At 52.8% G+C, this 20,432-nt stretch overlaps 1 protein-coding gene and 1 long non-coding RNA gene across 6 annotated transcripts in view; one reads left to right on the plus strand and one right to left on the minus strand.

The window, feature by feature from the left end:
• Positions 1–15,628, minus strand: part of Chst13 (carbohydrate sulfotransferase 13) — a 30,832-nt gene extending 15,204 nt beyond the window's left edge. For 2 of the 5 annotated variants that reach the window (XR_008214467.1, XR_008214469.1), the window contains exons 1-3: positions 14,891–15,628; positions 6,954–7,036; positions 917–1,841 (exon numbers count right to left, since the gene is read on the minus strand). Coding sequence is in view for 1 of the 5 variants with exons in the window: in XM_052721035.1 (XP_052576995.1) it covers positions 999–1,841; positions 6,954–7,036; positions 14,891–15,185 (1,221 nt within the window). In the remaining 4 variants the exon portion in view is untranslated. Of the gene's footprint in view, positions 1–305; positions 1,842–6,953; positions 7,037–14,890 lie in introns of those variants that run through there. The other 3 variants (XR_008214468.1, XR_008214466.1, XM_052721035.1) reach the window with 3 other exon arrangements.
• LOC128099240 (uncharacterized) lies at positions 1,420–5,996 on the plus strand. The gene is made up of 2 exons (XR_008214470.1): positions 1,420–1,523; positions 4,762–5,996. It is a non-coding gene; the product is annotated as an uncharacterized LOC128099240 (long non-coding RNA).
• Positions 15,629–20,432: the final 4,804 nt, after the last annotated feature.

Here is a 20,432-nt window from a genome sequence, read left to right on the forward strand (position 1 = left end):
TTGCTCCTCCTACAGTAAGTGACTCCTGCCCCCACATCTTCACAGCCATTTTTCTTCAGCCATAGCTCTTGGCCTCCTCTCTACCATTTCTGCTCCCCTTGGTTATTCCTGGCGGCTCTCTAGCTCCAGCAGCCCTCTTGCGGCCACCACCACCACCTATGGGCTGCTCTGGATGTGACCCTGATCTGCCTGCCACCTTGCATTCTTGTGCCACTCAGCAGCAGAAGAAACAGGTTCAGAGACACAGTGAGTTGCCCAAGATCTGGCAGGTAAATGGCCCAACGAGGCAGAGAAATCCCCCGAAGTGAAAATGTAACAAAACATATTTATTAAAACAAACAAACAAACATGCCCAGGCCAGCTCCCCAGCAGTCATGCTGAAAAACTGCCACCATATCACATCCTGGCCTCTGATGACATTGGGGAAGACCCCAAAATCTTGCAATGAGATCAAAAGTGGACCAGCCAGGTGGAGGTGGAACGGCACTGCTCTACCACCCTGTGACTGCCAAGGCAGCAGACAGTTCACGGTGATGCCTAAGCAGTGCCTGCGGACAGGACCTCCCGAGGCTGGCCAGGGCAGGCAGGACCTCAGGCCACAATGAACCAAACCCTGGCATTCTGTCTTGTAGCACCACGGACAGGCTCTGTGTAGACATGACCGAAAACGACCTCTCATAACCAAAACAACACCAACACCAACACCAAAAAAAAAAAAAAAAACCTGGGTCCTAGAGAGAAGCCTGCCACCTGCAGCAGGAAGAAGAGACATGCATCAAACCAAAGGCACAAAAGGCCAGAACGGTCGCCTGAGGCAAGCTGTGCCCAACCCAGTCGGTGTGAGTGTGGCCTGTGCCCAGGATCTTGGTCAGGCCCAATAAGCAAGGTATGCCAAGGGTTCTCCAATCCACACTACCAGGTTCATTCCAGACCTCCTGGCGGCCTCTTGGTCACAGCAGTCACAGGTCCTTCTCAACACCCCCCCCCCCGCCCCGCCCCTACTGCAGCCGCAGGTAGGAGGGGGCGGAGTAGTTGAAGAGCAGAAAGTCCATCTTATAGAGGTCAAAGAGGCGGCGCTGGTAGAAGGGGCTGATGTCCTGGAAGAGGCGCCGGGCCTGGTCACGCGTGGGGTCCTTCTCTGACCTCCGCGGTGGAGCCGGGAAGCGCAGGCCCGGCTCGCCCACCAGGTCCAGCACAAAGGCCGCGTCATCCGCCAGCGTCTCGAACTTGCCCACCACGTCATAGCGCACTAGGCACGGGTGGCACAGCGCGTGCGCGCGCTCCCAGTGTTCATTGAAGGGCTCGTGGCGGCGCGTGCGCGGGTCGAGCAGGTAGGCCAGGAACTCGGCGAAGCGCACGTCGTGGCCGCGGGCCAGCGCGTCGGGCTGCGCGTGCGGGCGGAGGCGGCGCACGATGCGCGTGCCGTAGCGCCGCTGGAAGGCCGCGCTGTGTGGCCGCGCCAGCTTGTTGCGGTAGGCCGAGGCCAGGCGCTCGAAGGGCTCGCGCACGAAGAGAAAGGCCAGGTAGTCCCGCAGCCTCCGGTTGACCTCGGCCGGCGCAAAGTCGGCCAGCGAGGGCAGCAGGCCAGGCGCATGCGCCTCGTGCGCGGGGATTGAGCCCGGGTCCCCACGGCCGCGCAGCGCCAGCAGCACGCGCTTCCAGTTGGTGCAGGCCACCTTGGGCACGTAGCAGTACAGCAGCCCGTGTGCGTCGTCCACCAGCACGTGCCGCAGGTCCTCCGGCTGCAGCAGGCGCTGGCGTCGTGTGTGGCGGCTGCAGGCCCGCTGTAGCAGCTCGCGCCGCTGCTGGTGCACCTTGGCCATCAAGGAGGGCCGACCACCCTGCAGGCGACAAGGGACGGAGGCAGGCAGGGCCAATCGTCAGAGTGCAGCAGGCTCTGGGCCGAGGCTGTACAGATGCCAAGTGCCCTGGGACTCAGGCAAGGGATTCTCCCACTGGAAACTGGAACCCCAGTGACACCCGTCTCTGTGTGGTCTGGGGTCAGAATCTGCCCTAGAATCGGAGGAAATGCAGTCTAACTGCTGAGACGGGAAGGATGTGAGGAACCAGTGCTGGGTACTGCGTGTTCACTAGGATTGCTGAGAATGAGAATTTACGGGACTGGGTAAACTGGATAAAGAAGGATGGCCTAGGGCCGGGCGCACAGCATATAAACACAGGCACACGTAGAACATCTGTCCATTGCTGTGGGTTTAATTCTTGCTGCCTCATTGTGTCCTCCCCCACTTCACCCACTCTGGCAAGGACAACAGAAAGGCTGTGCCCTGGCTAGCCTTGAAGCATAGCCATCCCTTGGCAGCCGCCAGTCAGCTACTTGTAGGATGTGGGCTTTTATGTGTGCCGTGGTTAAATAAATGTACTGACTCTGTACTAGTGGATGGACACATTTATTTGGAGCTTGATTTATTTTACCCCAGCAAAGTGTTTTCATTTTATGTGTATGGGCATTTTGCCTTCATGTACGTTTGTGTGTCACGTGCATGCAGTGCCCAAAGTGGCCAGAAGAGGGCATCGGATCCCCGGGAACTGGAATTACAAATTGGACCGAGCCACGATGTGGGTGCTGGGAATCAAACCTGGGTTCTCTACAAGGGCAGTGAGGGCTCTTAACGCTGAGCCATCTCTCTAGCCCACCATCAGCAACTTGTAATCACAGTGCTTTGTCAGGAAAGCATTTGTCTATCTTGTATGGGATGATCAGAACGGGTAATCTACAGACAGGAAGTGGATTAGTGGTTGTCAAGGGCTAGAAGAGAAGGAAGAGGAATGACCGCTGATATAATCATAGTCTCTCTTGGGATCACAAGTGCTCTGGAATTAGACAGTGGTGATGAGGTCACAGAACCTTGTAAAATATGAAAACCACTGAATCAGCCATTTCAAAAGAGTGAATTTATGCTGAGTTATTTCTCAAAAAGTTAAAGGCCTTCAGAATATTTCCAGCTCAGAGGCCATAGCAGAAGCAGAAATAGTAGAGACCCAGCATGGATACTGGTGGCATGGAAGTATATGGCATGTGCCTCTATGCACATATGTGTTTCTGAGGCTTTTAAAGGTATTCTGCAGAAGTCCATGATTCGTTAAGGGAATTGACCTTTGTGTTTTATGAGGGAGAGAAGAAAACAAAGTGTTTCAGAAAGGATAGGTGGAGGGGCACTTTTTCTTTTCCTTTAAGTGCTGACAGAGCCCCAGAATCCACAGGCTGGGATGGGCTTTGGAGTAGGAGGTAGGGAGTCGCTGATGTAATGTGGGGGTCCTATGTCAGTCATCCTGCTTGTGTTAGTTCCAAAGGAGAGCTAAAGCAGAGAGGTGGACAAGCAGAGACACACAACTTGAATTCCAGGAACTGACATTTTGGAAGAGTTAAAATGCACTGAGGTGGGATATTTGTACACTGTGTGAAGGTGTATTTCTGTGATTGGTGTAATAAAAAGCTGAATGGCCAATAGGTAGGCAGGAGGTATAGGCAGGACTTCCAGGGAGAGAGAAGAAGATGAGGAGGAATCTAGGCACACAGGAGACATGGGGGAGGAAAAAGGTGCAAGATGGAAGAGAGGTAACATCACGTCACAGAACGCAGATTAATATAAACGGGCTAATTTAAGTTACAAGAGCTAGTTAGGAACTAGCTGAGCTTTCATAATCAATAAGGAGTCTTGGTATCATTATTTGGGAGCTGCCTGGCAGGACAGAAAAAGATTCATTACAATGCACATCCTCGATCTTGCCTGGAAGCCCACACAAGGACCAGCCCCATCTGGGGAAGATCAGGGCCTGGCTGAGGAGACCTGTGCTGCACTGAACTTATATCATTCCTTGTCACCATGCCAAGTTCAGCCATGGCCATAGGGTCTGTAGGCTCTGAGAAGATCCTGTTCTTGCTGTCAGGAGTGTCTTAGGCCAGGCTGCCCTCAACCTCCTCACAGCCTAGCTCATCCTTGTGGAAGAAGGCCAGCCATCTATTCCTTAGCTCACCTCCCTCCTCATTAACTGAGTTGGGATCTGTGCCTAGCCTCAGAAGAACCAGCCATGCAGCCTCACACCATCACAAAGGGATGAGTCTAGGGTAGCTACGCATGTGGCCGGCTGTGACCAAGGAGATGTAGGGAAGTTGGCCAGCTGCTTGTGGGAAAGGCTTTTCCTTAGGATACAAAGCAAGAGGGCATGGGGGGGAGACACTCAAACCTTTAACCACCCACCCCCATTCTGGGATCCTCTTCTATGAGGATGGCAGTTATGTAGTCATGGGGCTGCAAATCTATAACAGGAGTCAACACTCAGAGGATGACAGAGGGCAATCTGCCACTGCTGTCTCATGGGGCTGCTGACCTTTCTGTCAACACTGCTGATGTTTACAGACTTGTGAATGCTATGACAGTCAATACAGTCCCCTCAGCAGATGACAAAACCCAGATTTGGGAGAAGTGAGCTGCCTGAGGTCATGGCAGTTTATGGGGGAGGCTGGCTCTTAAACTTGGGGCTGGAGGAACTCAACAGCTGGGGCTACACCCTGCACTACAGCTCTTGTCCCTCCCATTGAGCTTCCCAGTTGCCCAGCTGACTCAAGTGTTTATGAACTCCATGACTTCTGCAGGGTCCTCAGCCCCTTGCTTCAATTCCCTATCAGTAAATGGACATGACTGTAGCCAAGCCTTATTTTATGGTTTGTATAAGTGGGTGGGTGCATGGCACAAGATCAGCCCTTGTCCCCTGACATTTCTTTTGCTGGCATTTCTCCAGAGGCAAGGCATACGGCCTCAAAGGATTTGACTCCAACATCCCTGGATCCTGGGACTGTGAGGACCCATCGGTCCCTCTGAAGAAGGCTGCAGAGCTAATGGAATCTGGGACCCTCTGAGAGTCTGTCCTGCACCTGCTCAATGTGCAACCAGGAGTGAGCCAGACATACTCTTTGAACCAAGACTTCCTTATCTGCAACCCAAGGGTGTGGCTAGGTTCAGCAGACATCCCTTATGCAGCTCACCATTCCCCACACAGCAGTCCAGGGGAAACTTCTGGCCCTGCTGCCCCTGCTTAAAATCCTCCATGGCTCCCCATTGCCCTTGCCTGTTTTGGCCCAATGGAATACTGCCTGCCTCCCAAGCTCACCACAGACAACCTCTCTGCCCTCCTCTCTCTAAGGCTGTTGGCCTAGCTGTTCCCTCAGCTTGTGGTGCTCACATTTTCCTCTTCAGGTTGCACTACAAGCCCCTCTTTTGGGGAGTAGCTTCTCCCCATCTCTACCAGAATCCCCTTGGGTAGTTCCCTGTAATCCCCACTGTTCCCTCAGAGCACAACTTGGTTTCATGGACATGTAAATGCTGTTCAGACTGTGTCCTACCCAGCTGTGCTGTCTGCACTGTGAGGGCAGGACCCCAGTCCAGCTGTTTGCCACTAAATCTCAGCACAAGAGAATGTGCTGTGGAATATTATTTTAACTGGAAAAAGATGTGTTACATTTGTTTATGCTGCATTTGTTTAACAATGTAAGGATGTGTGTTTAATTATGAAAAGATGTGTTTCATTTTTTTTCACCTTGTCTGCCTAAGGTGCCTGATTGATCTAATAAAAAGCTGAACAGCAAATACCTAGGCAGGAGAGGGATAGGCGGGGCTGGCGGGCAGAGAGAATAAATAGGAGAGAGGAGACAGAAAAGGAACGAGAGAGAGAAAAGGAGAAGAGAGGACACGCCCTGGGCAAGAAGCCAATCAGTCGCCATCCAGCTAGACACAAGAAGCAGTGGAAGTAAGACATACAGAAGGAAAGAAAAGTCAAAAGCCCTGATGCAAAAGCTAGATAAAGAGAAACGGGTCAATTTAAGTTATAAGAACTAGCCAGAAATGAGCCTAAGCTAGGCTGAGCATTCAAAGCTAGTAAGTCTCTGTGTCATGATTAGGGAGCTGGTTGGTGGCCCAAAAAGAAAAAGCCTGGTACAAGAATGGCCTGTACATTATACAATACAGTCGGTGCTAATACATGCTGTCTGTGTGTGTGTGTTTGGCTGAGCCAGGTATGGGGTCTTCAGTGGTATTCAGTCAGTCATACTTGTATGATTTTAGGTTTAAAAAAACTCTATGATGGTGGCATTCAGATGGAGCTGAAGCTAGTTTTGAATACAGACTTTGTCCTGGGCTTGAGTGACACTTGTATAGATCTCTCCCTATAGGAGAGGATGGAGTCTCTCTCTCTCTCTCTCTCTCTCTCTCTCTCTCTCTCTCTCTCTCACACACACACACACACACACACACACACACACACACACACACACACACACCATCACTAGGGGGGCAGCCTCATCTACAGTGTCCTGTGTGGCCAGGTGGCCTGTGCATCAAGGGTGCCAGATGTAAGGATCGTTTTGACTTAGCAATATTTAAGTAGGCTGGGTTCCTTGGGAGCTAACCCCACCCTGAGTCAAGGAGTGCTTGTGCTGTTGGGTGTGTGAGAGCATATATGAGGCAGTGTGCGGTCCCAGTAGGGCCACTTGCTCCACCTGCTTGGAAATGATCGGGTGTGTGTGTGTGTGTGTGTGTGTGTGTGCGTGCGTGTGTGTGTGTGTCCTCTGAACATTCCCTTGTTATGCCACATTACTAAAATTTGGGAACTTAACAACCATTTTCTTGAACTCCTGGAACAGGCATAGCTTAATGACCATCTGCTTGCTGGTCCCCTGGGACAAGCATGGCTTAATGACCGTCTGTTCACTGGTTCCCTGGGACAGACATGGGGCTGTTTTACTTCCCTGTGTCTGCAATACATACCACAGAACAAGCACATGTCTTGGGTGTGGTGAGAGGGATGATGAACAGGAAAATTGGACTTCCAGGCTACACAGGAAGCCCCGTTGCCCATACTGGACAGAGCCTGATAGGAGGTATGCAGGAGACTGTGGCTTCCTATCCAGGATGCAAGAGGGCATCCCAGCCACTTACCTGGTCCAGGTCATGCAACAGCTGTAGGGGACTCTTCCTTACTCCTCCAAACCAGCTAGAGCCCAGGGCTTTGTTGTCAAATGCTGAAGGGCACAAGGAGAGAGAGATCCGTGCTGGCTTTGGACAAGGCGTGGTTTGGCCAGCACCCCTAGGACACATTTAACCCACTTGTGTGCCTACTTTTCTTCCTGTGTCTTCTCTTCCTCCTGGGGGTTTGGTAGGGGGTGGGCACCGGTAGGGCAGTGTCCTTGGGGTCATTCCCACCCTCATGCCCTACCCTCCACTACTGGAGAGTGGCAAGGACAGGGGATGAGAAGAAAAGAGCCTGCCTGCCCTCTGGGAAGAGCATCCAGCCCTATCCAATTCTTCTCTGTCTCAGCACCACCTCCCCTGGCCACCTCCCCACCACCCCTAGCCCCTCCCACAGCCACTAGCCCCCCCCACACCACCACCCCTGGCCCCCCAGCACCACTGCCCCTAGCCTGCCCCCCACCAGCCACTTCTGCTGAGTCCTAGGGGTTCACAAGTCTGATGGCTGTCCAGCCCGTAGATCTGAATTGTGAACATCCAGAAAGGATGGGTGGTGGCACAGCCAGGTTGCAGGGCACCAGGCCACATGTGGCGCCATGAAAGGCCTTGGAAGCATGTGCATGCCCCGAGGTGTGGATGCGACTCCTGATAAATGCAGCTTTGCCTGTCTCCAGAACTGGACGGGGATACTCTCTCTGTTTTTATCTTGCAGTCTTCAGTGTCCTTAAGTGTCCTGTCTGTACACCCCAGGCCATGTATGCATGTACCTAGAATAAGTGGGGCCACTTGGACCAGGGCTCATGCAGGAAACCTGTCTTGAGGATGCCCATGGACCCAGCCCTTGAACTTCTCCAGACTCTATCCAGGGAAGGATCTCTGATCCTGCTGCTTTTTTGATAGAACAGCACCTTCAACAGAATAAGCTGCCAGGATAGGCCAGCACTGCTAATTATAAGCGTTGCTAAATACAGCAGCTGGCATCAGCAGTCTGAGCAGGGTTGCAACATGCCAGAGTGACATCTCTCGACACCAGGGGAGAAGAGTATCCTCACAATTCTTCAGGTTAGAGGTGTCACTCTAGGCCACGCAGTGAAGGGGTCTTTTAGAGCCTCACTAAGCAACTGGGGGGACCATAGTTCCCTCTAGGTCTGTGGGCAAGGTAGGAAGAACAGCCTGAAGGGACCACAACACAGCCATCTGACCCACAGCCCTCTTTGGAGGTTCCTGGCCTTCCAGAAGCCACTCCTTGCCCAAGGCCTTCAATTTCCTGGCCAGACCACAGCTGTCTAAGAGTGGGTCCCACAGCAGATGCCAAAGGTCTGTGGGTGGAGGACAGGCCTCAGGGGTTCCCGGAATAGCCTTGATCACAGATTACAGGGCCAGGCTATCTCCACCCTGCCAATGAAGAGCCCAGGGCTCCAGGCCTGGCAAGGACAGGCTGGCTGTAGAAGGGGTGTGTGTGTGTGTGTGTGTGTGTGTGTGTGTGTGTGTGTGTGTGTGTGTGTGTGTGTGGTGTGGTGTGTGTGTGTGTGTGTGTGGTGTGTGGTGTGTGTGTGTGTGTGTGTGTGTGTGTGTGTATGGTGTGTGTGTGTGTGTGGTGTGTGGTGTGTGGGTGTGTGTGTGTGTGTGTGTGTGTGTGTGTGGTGTGTGGTGTGTGGTGTGTGTGTGTGTGTGTGTGTGTGTGTGTGTGTGTATGGTGTGTGTGTGTGTGTGGTGTGTGTCCATGGGTCCAGTCCACTGAGGACCACTGAGGCTAGCTTCAAACAGGGCCACACTGGAGCCCCAGCACCTTCACCCCATCCTTGTTTGACCTGCTCCCAGCTGTACCCCCTCCCCTCCCCAAGACACACAGAACAGAAGGGAGAGGAGGCAGCAGGTTCGTATAGCCAAGGAGGGGCCTCAGCAGAACTAAGACTTCCCCAACCCCAAGCAGCAGGGAAGCCAACAACCACCCTGCCTTAGAGAGGGGAGAGAGAAGGGGGAAGAGGAGGAAGGGTCGGAGTGTCAACAACAGAAGATAGATGGGGACAGCCCTGGACTGCGGCTGGGAGAAAGTGGCATGCAGGCAGAGAGTCTGGAAGCAATGATACTTTGGAAAGAGACCAGAGAAGGCCTGTAGGATGGAAAACAGGCCTCTGACAAGCAGGAACATGCTGATTGTCCAGGCAGGCCACCTCCTCAGCTCAAGACACCAATGTGAGGCCCACCAGAACTTTTAGTGCCCAGCTTTGGGTGGACTCGGTGCCCCTGAAGGGTGGACGGAAATCCTGGAGAAAGTGCCATACGCCTCAGCAGAGGGCTTTGCCCAGGATCCTGTGTCAGCACAAAGGTGGGGCCCTGGAGATGCTGGGCAGGTGACAGAGGACACTGTGTAACTGTGCTGTGTGAAGCTGACCTGTGTCCTGTCAGGTGGAAACTGTTACTTTCCCACTTAATAGACAGGGAAACTGACAGTGACAAGGCCCAAACCTCAAGGCTGCTGGTTCCAAAGACAGGATACACCTCAGGTTCCAGTGTCTGCACTGCTAAAGCCCCGGCTTCTGCTTGGCAGGCTCCAGCTCATCCTGCACATCCTAGGGGTCCACAAGATTCCCCAAGCTCTGTTTTAGTAAGGAAGTGCCCACCATCATAGAGAAGAACAGGACACACAAGGTCACAGAGGGTAAATACGGCAGGACACACCCTTGCAGGGCTGAAACATCACAGAAAACTCCAAGAAAGCTGACCTCAGTCATCATCCCCGACTTCCAGCAGGAAGCCCCATGCCCCAGGCAGGGTAGGGCAGGTTGTTTTGGGGGATGGGGGTGGAGTGGGGGTGAGTCCGGCCCAGGGCACATTGCAACAGCCACATCCTGGTTAATAAGTTCTCACTGCCATGTTGCAAGACAAACCACCACCAGAACCAGCAGTAGCTAGGTCAGAGCCTCCGGTCTGCTGGCCCCACTCAGACACCCCCCCCACACACACACACATGCTTTCAGAGAGCCCTGCAATCCAGTGTCAGGAACATTCTTTCCTGTGATTGCCCTGAAGAGAGAGTGGGACACAACGGACAAGCTCTTCACAGGAAGAAAGGTCATTCTGCCTCTTTCCACTTATATTGAAACTCTATTCACTGACGTTTACAAGCCGGCTGCTGTGAGGAAATTCCTATCTGAGCAGCCATCACCAGGTCCATATCGCCTCTGAACTGTCAGCCCTCATGGCTCCCATCCCTGTTCAGGGGCATCAGGAAACCATTTAACAACCTACTGCTTATCCCACGTGGGTCATCTCAAAATCCATACAGCAGCCCCACTTTGTGGTGCAAGCCTATGATCCCAGCTACTTAGAAGGCTGAGACAGGGGAATCACAAGCTTAAGTACAGCTTAGACTACCCAGCTACCCTAGGCAAATACTGAAACCCTGGATCAACAAGTTGAAATTGAGAGTCGGGCGGTGGTGACACACGCCTTTAATCCCATCACTTGGGAGGCAGAGCCAGGCGGATCTCTGTGAGTTTGAGGACAGCCTGGTCTACAGAGGGAGTTCCAGGAGAGTTAGGGCTGTTACACAGCCTGAAACTGTCTTGAAAAAAAAAGAAGAAGAAGAAGAGGAAGGACTAGGAAGCTATGAATACAGCTCAATGGTAGAGCACACGACATTTGCCTACCATGAAGGAACCCCACTTCAGTCTCCAGTACTGGGCCTGGGATAGGGGTGACCCTTGCTCCTGGTTTATCTCACATCAGAGTCCAGGTCCTGCCCAGGGTAGAAGCCTCTCACTGACCATGCTTCCACTGAATGTGGCAGAAAACCTCTTCAGTCACTCCACTGGGTAGCTTCCTGTCAAGTAGACACAAGCTGAAGTCACTTGGGAAGAAGAAGCTTCAGTTGAGAAAATTCTCCCACCAGATTGGCCCATAGCGCATTTTCAAATGATTGATGTGAAAGGACCCAGCTCACTGTGGGCAGTGCCATCCCTGGGCTGGTGGTCCTGAGTGTGCTAAGAGAGCTGGCTGAGCAAGCCGTGGTGAGCAAGCCAGTTAGCCGCATTCCTTCACAACCTCTGCTTCAGCTCCTGCCTCCAGGTTTCTGCCCTGAGGTCCTTTGATGATGGACTGTACCATAGACATGTAAGTTGAAATAAACTCTCTCTTTTGGTCATGTTATTTATCACAGCCATAGGAACCTTAACTAAAGCCCGGGCTAAGTCAGCGTCCTTTTAATTTGTTCACAGTGCTTGCTACTGATGGAATCAGCTGGCCTGTGTGGGGGATAACCCCTCTGGAAGTCAGTTCTGTAAATAAGGGAACTGTGTTGTTTTCCTGGAATACTTAGACCTCACCCAGTGTCAAGGACTATTTAGAGACTGGAGAATATCTCACCCCCTAACCTGTCATTCAAACCCATTCGAAGTTGAAAACTGGGCTCCAGCTTACAACACCTCTCTGGTTTCTGCCCACCACTTTTCAGGACCCCATGGACCAGCCCAGCACTGCACATCATGCACAGGCCTTCTACTCCTCCAATGGACATGTCCACATGGATTCAAACCCCACTCTCAGTTCTTATTTCTGTCCTAGTTTGCCTCCAGTTGCTATGATAAAACACCATGACCAAAAGCAACTCGGGGAGCAAAGGCTTTATTCCATCACTGAGGGAAGTCACTCAAGCAGGAGCCTAGCTGAGTCGGACTAGAGGAGAAACAGTTTACTGACTTGCTCCCCGTGGCCTGCTCAGCATGCTTTCTTCTACATCCAGGACCACCTGCCCAGGGGTGGCACTGTGCACAGTGCTTTGGGCCCTCCCATATCAATCATTAATCAAGAAATGCTCCCACAGACTTGCCTACCAGCTAGTCTGATGGAGACATTTTCTCAGCTGGGGTTTTTCTCTTCCCAGAGGACCCTTAGCTGTGTCAAATTGACATAAAAACAAACAAAAAAACCTAACCAGTTTATCCAGTTTCCCATCTAATCAATTTCTACGCTTCTTTCAATCTACTACAACTATCTTTGCTTTGTAAAGTGCAAAGAATAAGCCCAAATCCCCATCCCAGGCAAGGATGGCATAGGAGCAAAGCCATATGACTTCCTAGGAGCAGCATGGGGGCTACCACAGAGCCCCTGTGGGGGTGGCGGTGTGGGGGCAGCTGTCCTATCTCCCAGTGTACCCCGTCTCCTGACTCTGAGCTCTAGGACTCAAATCTGTCCCCGCAACTGTCATCTTAAAAAAGTCACTTCTTTGCCCATGATCACAGTTGCCTCCCTGCTCCTACTTGAGCTGACTGACCAATCAGAGAGCATTTCCCCAAGAGTCTGCTGAGCTCTGGACTCCAGCTGGACCTGGAGAGGCTCTTGTGAGCCTCTCCCAACAGCCATATCCTCTCCTTTTGCTAACCAGCCTGGCATTTAGGCCAAGGGGTTCTGAGACTCCTCTGCTCTCCCAGTTGGCAGATCAAAGCACCCTAGCCCCATCCCTCAGGGTGTGTCTAAGAGCAGGTGACATGGAGACCCGGGGTTTTAGTGTCAAAATGCAACTCTGTCTAGTGGGACAGACACTCGGTGGCAGCAGGTTCAGCAGACATGTGTTTCAAGGTGTGAGCAGCAGGGGAGCCCAGGCACCAGGCCTAGGCCAAGGGAACAAAGGACAGAAGGGGGCCCTGGGGATGGCAGTGTCACCATAACTGAGACCCCAGAGGGAAGGGTGTCATGCTGGGGTCAGAGGTGTCTTAGGCAGCTGTCCCATTCCACCATGCTGTCTTCTCTCTGACCCTGGGCTCTGAGCCAGTGTTGGCAGCAGATCCTGGGGCAGGGGGACCAGAATGGGCTCCCCACTAGAAAGAAACCAGTGAGATCCCCAGAGCAGCTAGAACCCAGGCATAATCTGTAACCTTCATTGCCCAGCAGATGGTGACAGTGACATCTCATTCCCTGGAGCAGGAAGGGACAAGACCCTGCTTGGTCTCTTAGCTGGGATTATGGCATTGGAGTCTCCTGGGTCCTAAGCCCTCATTCACCCATAAATTTCTTCCCATGAGCCCCCGATGACCCAGACTTGGCTGGTGGCTGGAAAAACAGGGGCATGTCCCCCTGAGGCCTGGGACAGTGGGACCCTGCTCCCTGCAACCAGACCAGACCTTCCCACTGTCTCCCAGCCAGTGCCTACCATAAGCACACATTTCTCCCCGGAAGTGAGTGGAGAGCTAACTCTGAGGTGAGGTGGGGTTGGCTCTTGTGGGCCCAAGACTGAAAAGTTGGCAGCTGAAAACCTAATACAGTGGGGTGTGAGCATCTAGAGACTGGGAGGTAGGGACGGCAGCTAAGGAAGCTCAGAGACCCATCTCAGACTATGGGGACTTCCCAGGCCAGACAGCACCAGGCCAGCCTGGGGGTGACAGGTGTAGACAGCAGCCCCACCTGTGCAAAGTGGTGAGGGGGGAGCATGAGACCCCTTCTGTAACCATGCTTACACTTTACCTCCCCACATTCACACCCCTGCCCTCCAGATTCTGTGGGCAAGGATGGGGCCCAGGCCGGTGGTTTCTTATCTTCTCAGACCTGACTGGAGGGAGGTAGCAGAACAGATGTGTCTCAACACACACTGCGGGCTAGCAAGACACGCTCCTCTGCAGACAGTCCCCAGGGCCCAGACTCTCATCTACCCTCTCGTACCCCGCAGCAGTGGTTGAGCACTGAGGGACCTGAGCCACCATGGCTCAGGACTGGGTAAACATTTGACTACAATGAATGACAGGGTGGACAGAGACTGTGGCAACAGCAGACACTGGGACCACACTCCAGACTGTGCCAAGGGACACTTTAGACACGAGGACGAACCTATACAGGGCTAGCCATTCACCTACAGGTCCTCAGTAAGGGGAGGAAGGCTTCCTCCAGGGGGACTTCCAGAGGGTCCAGGCATGGCCACTTGTGTCTGGTCGTGGAGAGGTTGTCAACTGACGGAGTGAGTAGCCATGGGCCTGGTGGCTACTCCTTAGACCTCCCCAGTTCTGTTCACCTGTACCCCAGCCCAGCCCTGGCCTCCATCCCAGGGATCCCTAAGGATGAAGCCAACATGGTAGAAAGGCGGGGGCCCGAGCACTATCTACTGTAACATTGAACCCCCCTCCAAAAGCCCTGTAAGGATGGAGTCAGCACCTATTCCATAGATGAGACTGCTGGGGCCCTGGAAGGGGACAGATAGCAAGTTAAGCTTGCTGAGTGACCTCCAATCTACCAGCTTGGCCACTGGGTCCCTCCACAGATTAGTACCACCTTGAAAACAGTTTTCCCTTGTCCTGAGTCACTCCCAACTAATGCCCCTGTCTACCCTAGGGTATGAGCCTGTTGGGAAGTGAACAGACCCCACAGACACAGACATAAGGATGGGCAGACAGTCACAAACGTAGCTCACTGCCTAGGCTCCTCCAGTCCCTCCACACCTGACCTCTGCCCTCAGTTTTGTCTGTATGTAGAGTGAATTGTTCTCCAGAGGATCTGAGGAGACCTGGGCTCATTCAGAGTGAGACCACATGCCTGGTGGAAACTGGTATGAGCAGGTCGTAAGCCCTGTACCTCCAGGCCAACATAGAGCTGTGCAGTTCTGAGGATGTAAGGACTCAGCAGGGTCTCAGATGGAGACAGACATCCTGAGGAGGCGGGAGCTCAAGATAACTCTCGAGGCTCAGAGAATGGGGACAGTGACAGCATGCCCCTAGACTGGCCATATGCACTCCCCCACCATCACAACCTGACCCAGACAATGGTCACCTCGCCAGCCGACAGGAAAGAAGACTCCTGAGGGGAGTGGAAGGTGCCTGTCTTCCACCCAGCCGGGAACAAGGGTAGGTGCCTGGTCGACCCAGGGGGCGCTCCAGCTAGTGGAGCCCCAGAAGCGGAAGCCCAGGCCAACGCGCACTCACCAGGACGCAGGAGCAGGAGCGCGCACAGGAGCAGGAGCGCAGCGCCCAGCCTTGCCACCACCCGTAAGCGAGGCCGGCAGCAGGAGCGCCTCCCCATACTGTGCCCCGCGCGTGGCAGGCGACGGTCATCCAGGGTGTTCTCCCACTGCGCGGCCAAGGCCCAGGACACGCCCAGTCCTGACCTTAGCCTAGGACCCGCCCAGGAGTGGCGTCTGGCGCTCCTGCCTAGTGGTAGGCTCTCGCTCCAGCTGGCTGAATAGGTAAGGCTGGAGCCCAGGATAGGGAGATGCAGCATCTAGCCATGTTACTGGTCATTAGGGTCCTCTACCCTGTGCAGGTGGGAATTAGGAGTGAAGAAACTCTCAGGTACAGGTACCACAAGCTCAAGGAGCATACTGGCAGAGCCAGAGCCCTGTAGGTCAGAAACTCAGGTTCCCAGGTGCTCAGGCTGGACGCTCAGCCCTGGGCTTTAACTGGGCAGCTATTGTAACCCTGGGCGTGACAGCTTTCGTCCCCAGGCTTTGGGACTCTTGGCTCTCAATATTGGCAAATGTCACAGCTTTTTGGCCCAGGGTGCTGGGACTGTCTGCGTAAGCTTCTCCTCTCTGCCTGCTTTCTCCAGCCTTAGCCCTTGGCAATTTCTTGTTCCCTCTCAACTTCCACTGGCCTTGCCTACGAAGCCTCTGCTCTCCACAGCAGCCCCTCAGTTCCCATTCTGGGGAAGACCACTTTGGAGAAACCCTCCACGTGGCAACACAAGTGATCATGAGCTGATTCAGAACGGAAGTGTGGCAAGCAGTGTCTGCACCAATCAGGGCGCAGCCTTTCCTGCAAATTAAAGACTGAGTTTGCACCAATCATAGCACCAGTACCCGGGAAAAGACTCCCCCTCTGTTGTGGGTAAAAATACCCAAGAGTCATGTTGATTTCCCACATGCTGATGGTGGGCAGAAAGTTTCATCCTACACAAGCTGTTTGAAACAGCAGTAACTGAGACCATGAATCAGGACCAGGATGTGCTTTGGGATCCAGCAGCTGAAGTCTAAGCTCAACTTCCCAAGGTGCCCAAGGAGAGTTCAAGGCAGCCAGGAACCATGAGGACAGTGCCTAGGCTGTAGGGCTGAGAGCCCTCACTACTAAGAAATGATTGAATAACTGTTGGGGGTCACAAATCTTTCAGGGCCCGGGATCTTAACTTATTTAAAAGGGGAAAAGGCAAGCATGAACGGGGTGCTTTACAGTCGAGGCCTCCTTGTAGCTGTTCTCACTGAAGTGCCTGACTCCTGTCCATTGTCCCAGGAGCCCACCAGGACTTTTCAGGTAGGAAGGGAGGTGGGCTGCACTACGATGCAGGACCACAGTCCAAGGTGTCCAGGGCAGAGTGTACATGAGGGAGCCCATCTCTGACCTGGCTCCATCTGTTACAGTTTGCTCTGGGCTGCCATCATCCTCTCAAGGGTCAAAGAGTGACCCGGGGAAAGCAGGCCCCTCCCAGGTAGTGTCTCTTGTTTTTCTTTTTTTTTTTTTTTTTTAAGATTTATTTATTTATTATGTATACAGGAGAGGGTGCCAGATCTCATTACAGATGGTAGTGAGCCACCATGTGGGTGCTGGGAATTGAACTCAGGTCCTCTGGAAGAGCAGTCAGTGCTCTTAACCTCTGAGCCATCTCTCCAGCCCCAATCTCTTGTTTTTCTTAATGGCAGAGGCCAGAGGGCTGGGCTGAACCACGAGCTCAGACATATGGGACCTGTACATGGTAGTCCTTGTCCCATGCCAGGGTCAGTCATGAATGTTCCCCCCGCCCCCAAGCCCACCTTGTAGCCTCACTTTCTTCCATGTCTTCAGGTCCTGCTCAAATCCCAGTTCATGCAGGACTTGTCCAGCCTTGAGGAGAAGTAAGGGGTCTCGGGGGTGTCTTCCTGAGCACTAGGCCCGTTGTGCCTCATCATGTTACCCACAGCTGCTGCAGGCACAGGTGGGCACTTGGGACTTACTTCAGACAGGGGTTTGAATTGTAGAGAGACACCAGAGTAAAGTCCAGTCTTTGGCAGATTCAAAAAAAAAAGGGGGGCGGGGGGGGGGGGAGCTGGGAGTGTGGCTTAGTGATAGAGGACTTTCCCAAACTGTGAAGCTCTGGGCTACATCCTGATGCTGCAAAATGAAAAATAGACGAGAAAGACATCCAGCAGGCTCCGTGGGCTGGGACTGCACCTGACCTGAGAGTCTAGCTGCCCTGAAGCCAGCCGCTTAGGGAACCCCAGCTGGCCCTGCGTGTGCAGGCAGGGCACGGCTTAGCCAGCATTCAGCCCTGTGTGCAGGGGGAGTGCTGCACTCCACACTGGTGTCTCACCTGCCAGCTGGGTCTCAGTTCCCCGTCCAATAACATTAAACCTCACTGTGCTGTGGAGGTTACTGAGAAGCAGAGAGATCGGAACAGTCTCCGGGGCAGCAGGAGTCCTGTAAGGACTTGATAATAGCATTCAATAATCCTAATAGCGGCCTCTTATAGAAATGATCTGTTATCTATTAATGAAAACTATGAAACAAATGACAGTTTTACATTTAGCTTCAAACAACAAGGAAGGCTCTACCTTGCTGGGTGGGAACGCAGCTCACGCTCAAACCACATCCTTCTCAGCATTCCCCATCCGCAGGGAAGGCCTGCTTCCTTCCATCCCAGCCCAGAACCCAAGGATTCTGGATCACCCATCACAATACCTATCTGCCCCAAGTATCACCCAAACCCACAGGGGTCCTCAGACATTCATTCCCAGAACCTGGTATAGTCTTGCAATCTTCAGTGATTTGGCCTTCTAGGCTGCCACCTAGTGACCAAAATTGAGAACAACTCAGCCCACTGTTGTCCCTAGAAATGAGAGTCCCTGGGGGCCACCAGGAAGATTGGAAGTCTTGGAACCTATGTGCAGATGCCTGCCTCCAGGCCCAGGTCCCTGGTAGCTCCCCGGAAAAGCTTCCTCTGCCTGCTGCAAAGACTCTGAAGTGAGTGTCAATTATAGCCAAGTGACAAATTGCCTTGAAATTTAGCACCTTCCAAAAACCACTTCAGTGCCATGGATCAAGGACTGAGGAAGGGTCCCAGTTGTATGCTTCCCCCAGGGGTCCCATGCTGCTGCAGCCAGATGGCAACTGAGATGGCCATCATCTGGAAGCCTACCAGGCAGCGCATTGACGGCTCATGATCACACATGAGATATGTGGCTGTCCCTACCCAGGGACCTAGAACCTTGGGACCACAGAACATGACCGCATGACTGTGTGGCCTGTCTATCTCCCTGGAACCACTGAGGCTGGTCCAGGTTCCAATGACAGGACTGGATCCCCGCCTCACACAGAAATGCCTGAGAATTTGAGGACCTGATTTAATTCTGTCCCTGCATATTAAATGAGCAGTAAGGAGGCTCTGGGATGGGAGCTAGTAGGATGGGGGGGGGAGCATTGAGAGTTGGGGCAGCTCCCCAGATCCTCCAGTGTATTTTTCTAAACACACTGCAAATCTGACAGCTGAGATTTCTGGATGCTGGTTGTGCCTCTCGGCTTCTGTGTTGGTCGGGGGATGGGGTGGGGAGGGGGCTAGCAAGAGGTCAGAGCTGTCTCTAGAGATGAAGGTCTTTAGCGTAGGTATCAATGAGAAAACTGTCCACATCTCATGCACCTTCAGGGCCCTTCAGGTATGACGTCGTTCCATCCCCAGCCCACTTCTATGACATATTAGTGTTGTTAGGGTCATCTCTTTGTGTCCCATGGTGCTGGAACCTGCAGATACCACAGGCCCTAGGTGCTCATCTTCCTTACATGTTATAGAGTGGCGTGTAACTTGTGAAGTCCTCCCATTCACCTCCAGTCATCCCTGGATGCCTTATAATACCTAATACAAATAGACTTTAGACTGCATTGCTGGAGGACCCATAGTCAGGATAAATATAGGTACAGATCCATACAGGTGCAGTTTTAGAAATATCTTCAGGTGTGCATCCTAAGACCCAACCATCCTTTCACTTATGGCGACCTAGAGAGGCCAAGAAACTCTCCCAGTGAGACACAGATAGTGAGCAAGACAGTTGGGGCTCAAGCCTAGCACACTGCCATGTTCAGCCTGTGTGAACCCCTCATTCCTTTAAAATGTTTACAATGTTTGTTTTCTGATTAAATAACTTATTAACTAAATAACTTATTCTAGGATGAGAGTCACATGCAGTTGTGAGGTGACCCAGGTACCCCATTGTCTCCCCGTGGTGATGTCTTGAACATCCCACTCAGGATGTTGACTCTGAGGCTGTCTGCCCCTCTCCTCAGGGGGAATATTAAAAATGCATGAATTGGTTACAAACATTTAAAAATCAGATTTCACAGAGTTTCTGGCTTTCTCCTGAGAGCAGGGCTCCCTACAGACAAATTATTGAGGGTCTCTGCTGGGGGGCGGACCTCGAAACAGGGAACAGAGGCCAGTCAGCCAGGTACAATGCAACGTCACCTAGGAGATGGCGTGCTAGAGCCAAGAGATGTGGATTGCTGCCCATTAGGCTGTTTCTGCCCCACCTCCACCCGCCAAGGGCCAAGGGAGTTAGGGTTTATCCAACTCTGCAGCCCTCTTCTGCCCCACGTGAGAAGAAGAGGCTCTATCTAGGCACCAGCACCCATGAGCAAAGAGAAGAGTGTGCAGCCTTGGAGTTGCAGCCCATAGTGCTCAGGCTCACAGAAGGGAGGATCGAGGCTGGGGCTGCCAAGGGAACCCTACCTCATTCAGTGTGGTCCTACCCTGCCATCTTGTACCTGGTACATCTTGTTACCTTGTACATCTTGTTACCTTGTACATCATGTACCTGGTACATCTTGTACCTGGCACAAGGTGGTTGGTGCTCGGCCACCTGAGCCTGTAAGATCAGAACGCTAGGTGGAAGCTCGGAGAACTCCCTGTGGGGAGCACTGAGGACTCCAGCGGGAGGCACTAGAGACCCAGTATGAAAAAGACCTTTCTCGGTCTCGGACTTTGCATAACACCATTCACAGGGGAACAAATGTGAGCTTTCCTCCCCCACCATCCAGTTCCCCAGCAAACACCAACAGGCATTCTGACCCCGTCTACCTGGAGCACATGCCCCACCTCACAACTGGGGGCTCCATCTCCAAAGCGGCCCCACTTTAGCTGATAGTCACAAGCAAGGCAGTGAGCTGGTCTTTGATTGACTGGCTATAAATTGGGGTTCCTATGGCCTGCTCCACTCCTCAGGTTGAATTAATTTGTTAAAAATGGCCTAAGATTGAAGCTCAAGGGTAGATGGACTGACAAGCACATCCCCAGCACCAAAAGAAGGAAAACTTGTGAGAACCAGCTGAAATCAGGGTAGCATGTTACCACAAAGGATTCCCACGTCAGCTAGGCAGAAGGTGCTTGGGGCGAGGTGTGAGAGGTGCAGACCCCCCCCCCCCGACACACACACACACACACACACACACACACACACACTGACTTCTTGGGACTCTAAAGGCCTCTGATGTTTTTTTTTTTTTTTTTTTTTTT

The sequence above is a fragment of the Peromyscus californicus genome, unplaced genomic scaffold (genome assembly GCF_007827085.1).
Source record: "Peromyscus californicus insignis strain IS unplaced genomic scaffold, ASM782708v3 Scaffold_6__1_contigs__length_162567912, whole genome shotgun sequence".
Taxonomy (NCBI): Eukaryota; Metazoa; Chordata; class Mammalia; order Rodentia; family Cricetidae; genus Peromyscus; species Peromyscus californicus.